Genomic DNA, 2,837 nt, shown 5'->3' with positions numbered 1-2,837 from the left:
AAAATACTGTACGTTTTCTTCTTTTACTGTTTTGGTTTTGATCCAGCTGCAAAATTTTTGATGTAACATGTGAGATATGGATCCAATTTAATTTGATAACTTTCAAGTTATTCCAAAAATGTTTGTTGAATAATCTTTTCCCCCACTGCTTTGAAATGTCGCATTTATTCTACACTTGATTTCTGGATGTATTTAATTGTTTCTGAGTTTTCTATTATTGGCCTCTTTTTAAAAAAATTTTTAAAGATTTTATTTATTTGACAGACAGAGAGAGAGAGAGAGAGCATGCGCGCGCAAGCAAAGGGAATGGCAGGCAGAAGGAGAAGAAGGCTCCAGAATGAGTAAGGAGCCTGATGCAGGACTTGATCCTAGATCCCTGAGATCATGTTTCTTGATCTGTTTCTTTTTTTTTTTTTTTTTTTTTTTTTTTTTTTTTTTACCATTTAACTTGTTTTAATGTTTCTTCACAAATGGTGAAAAATACTAAAGTACAGACAAGGAATAATCATAATGTTGTGACCAACATTATAAATATGGAATTATAAATTTAAAACATTTTCTGGTTTAAAAAATAAATCTGGTAGTCAATGCAGCTCTGCGGGGTCTCTGCGTCTAGTAGGGCCGGTCTCTGCGTTCCTGACGGTGCTCGCCTTTATCCATTTTTCCAGGTCCTCCACGCCCGCCTCTTCTTCCTCCCATCTGTTCCATCAAAGGTCCAGGGGGTCCGCCGGGGCCACCCCGTCTTCCTCCACCAAAGCCGCCTCGGTCCATGCCCCGGCCACCACGGAAGCCCCCTCTGTCTCCACCACGGCCACCTCTAAACATCCCACCAGGACCACCACGGTCCATGAGGCCGCCTCTTCCGCCCCGCATTCCACCAGGGCCACCTCTGCCACGGTCACCGCCAGGAGGTGGAAAGGGTGGTGGAAGGAAGCCTTCAGGCTTCGGGGCCTTACACTGGTTGCATTCTGTTCTCCAGGCAAAGTTCTGGTTTCCACAACCCGGATTGGGGCACTGCCAGTCTCCAGCTCGGTGCTGGACATTTCCTCCTCCAGATGGGTTCCCTCGGGAACCCCGGGGCCCTCTTGGGGGAAAGCCACCTCTGTCTCCTCCACGGCCTCCCATGCGACCCATGGGGCCCCCAGGACCTCCTGGGCCCCCCGGACCTGCACGGAGGGGCGGCGGCATCCCTCTGCCCTCACGGGGCGGCATGCCACCCCGGAGGCTGTTCATTGGAGGCTTCTTCCGAGCAAGAGACACCTTAAGTTTGCTCCCTTGAAAATCTTTCCCATCAAACCACTCCACAGCGGCCTTGGCAGTTGGTGGGTCTTCATAGGATACTGTAGCGTCACCTTTGGGCTTTCCTGTTTCCTTGTCCAAGTAGATATGGATCATGGGTTGTCCGGTTCTCTTGTTCATCTTAACAACTCCACACTGCTTAAAAAAGTCAGCCAGATCATCTAAAGTCACATTGTCATTTAAGCCTTGCACATAAATTGCACTGTTGTCAGAGTCTTCATCTGGATCTACAGGTGGGCCTAGATCAAGATCTGGTCCTTCATCCATGGGTCCACCAGGCTTATTGAAGCCACCTCGCTCTCCAGCGCTGCCCATTCCACCGCGTCCTCCTCCCTGCCCACCTCTGCTCATGCCTCCACGATCAAATCCCCCTCTTCCCCTGCCCCGGTTATCAGGGCCACTCATGCTCCGGTTTTCTCCTGGTCTGGAAAATCCTCCAGACTCCTGCCCATAAACACCCATGCTACTGGGGTGGTCCTGTCGGAATGAACTCTGCTGCCCGTAGCTGCTGCTCTGTTGGCTATATTGACTTGGAGCCTGGCTGTAGGATCCAGTTTGGGGGGGATAACTAGTGGGCGGCTGCTGCCCATAGCTGCTTTGTTGACCATAGCTACTCTGCTGTCCATAGCTGCTCGGCTGCCCATAGGTGTTCTGCTGAGAGTAACTGCTCTGATCATAACTAGTCGGCTGTGTAGAGGAGTAGCTGGTAGGAGGATAAGATGGTGGTGCCGTGACTGGCTGCATGGGGTAGCTCCCAGGTACCTGGGGATAACTGTAGTTACTCTGTCCATATCCTAGGCTGGGCTGGTTGTAACCCCCTGTGCTAGATTGAGGTTGACTAGTCTCAGCGGGTTTGTTACCATCCTGCGGTCTTGCAGGTGCGGTGGCTGCCGGCTGCTGCCCATAGGCTGGGTAAGCAGGTTGAGTGCCATAAGCAGACTGAGCTGCATAGGAGGCCTGGGTGGTAGTGACCGTAGCAGTGGTGGTATCATAAGCACCAGTGCCATACCCCTGGACAGGCTGGCTGTATGCCTGGGGGGCAGTTGGAGTAGTATAACCAGCAGGAGGCTGTCCATAAGAAGTTGCATAGGCGGTCTGCCCATAGGTAGCAGTGGTCTGAGCCTGGGTATAGCTGACATCAGTGGGCTGTCCATAGGTTCCATAACTTTGTTGCCCATATGCCTGGGTGGTCTGTGCATATCCTTGAGTGGGTTGGGCGGTGTATGCACTGTAGCCCTGCTGGGCTGCAGCTTGGCTGTATGTACTGTAATCCGTGGACGCCATTTTCTCTCCTTCCTTCTCGTTCTCCTTGATCTGTTTCTTGATGTGTAAGTACCACATTGTTTAAATTACTGCAGCTCAATACCATGTTTTAATATCTGGTAGAGCTAGTCGTTTTCTTTCTACTCTTCCTTTTCAGAATTCTCCAAGCTATTCCTGCTTGTTTCTTACCTTTTCTTACTTTTTTAAGATTTTATTTTTAAGTAATCTCTGTAACCAATGTGGGGCTGAAACTTAAAGACCCTGAGATTACGAGT

General features: G+C 49.8%; 1 protein-coding gene across 1 annotated transcript; it reads right to left on the bottom strand.

Moving 5' to 3' along the window:
* Positions 1-427: 427 nt before the first annotated feature.
* On the bottom strand, positions 428-2,602 carry LOC125108543 (RNA-binding protein EWS-like). The gene has a single exon (XM_047744517.1). It carries the CDS (start codon positions 2,581-2,583, stop codon positions 613-615), a length of 1,971 nt encoding a protein of 656 aa, XP_047600473.1. The 5' UTR covers positions 2,584-2,602; the 3' UTR covers positions 428-612.
* Between the last annotated feature and the right edge of the window lie 235 nt (positions 2,603-2,837).

This window comes from Lutra lutra, chromosome 1, assembly GCF_902655055.1.
Source record: "Lutra lutra chromosome 1, mLutLut1.2, whole genome shotgun sequence".
NCBI classification, from domain to species: Eukaryota; Metazoa; Chordata; class Mammalia; order Carnivora; family Mustelidae; genus Lutra; species Lutra lutra.
The sequence above is the reverse complement of the archived record's forward strand: the minus strand, read 5'-3'. Positions and strand labels throughout refer to the sequence as shown.

Bases quoted from the DNA above. Each gene is read 5' to 3' on its own strand.
- LOC125108543 (XM_047744517.1), bottom strand. From the start codon at position 2,583: ATGGCGTCCACGGATTACAGTACATACAGCCAAGCTGCAGCCCAGCAG.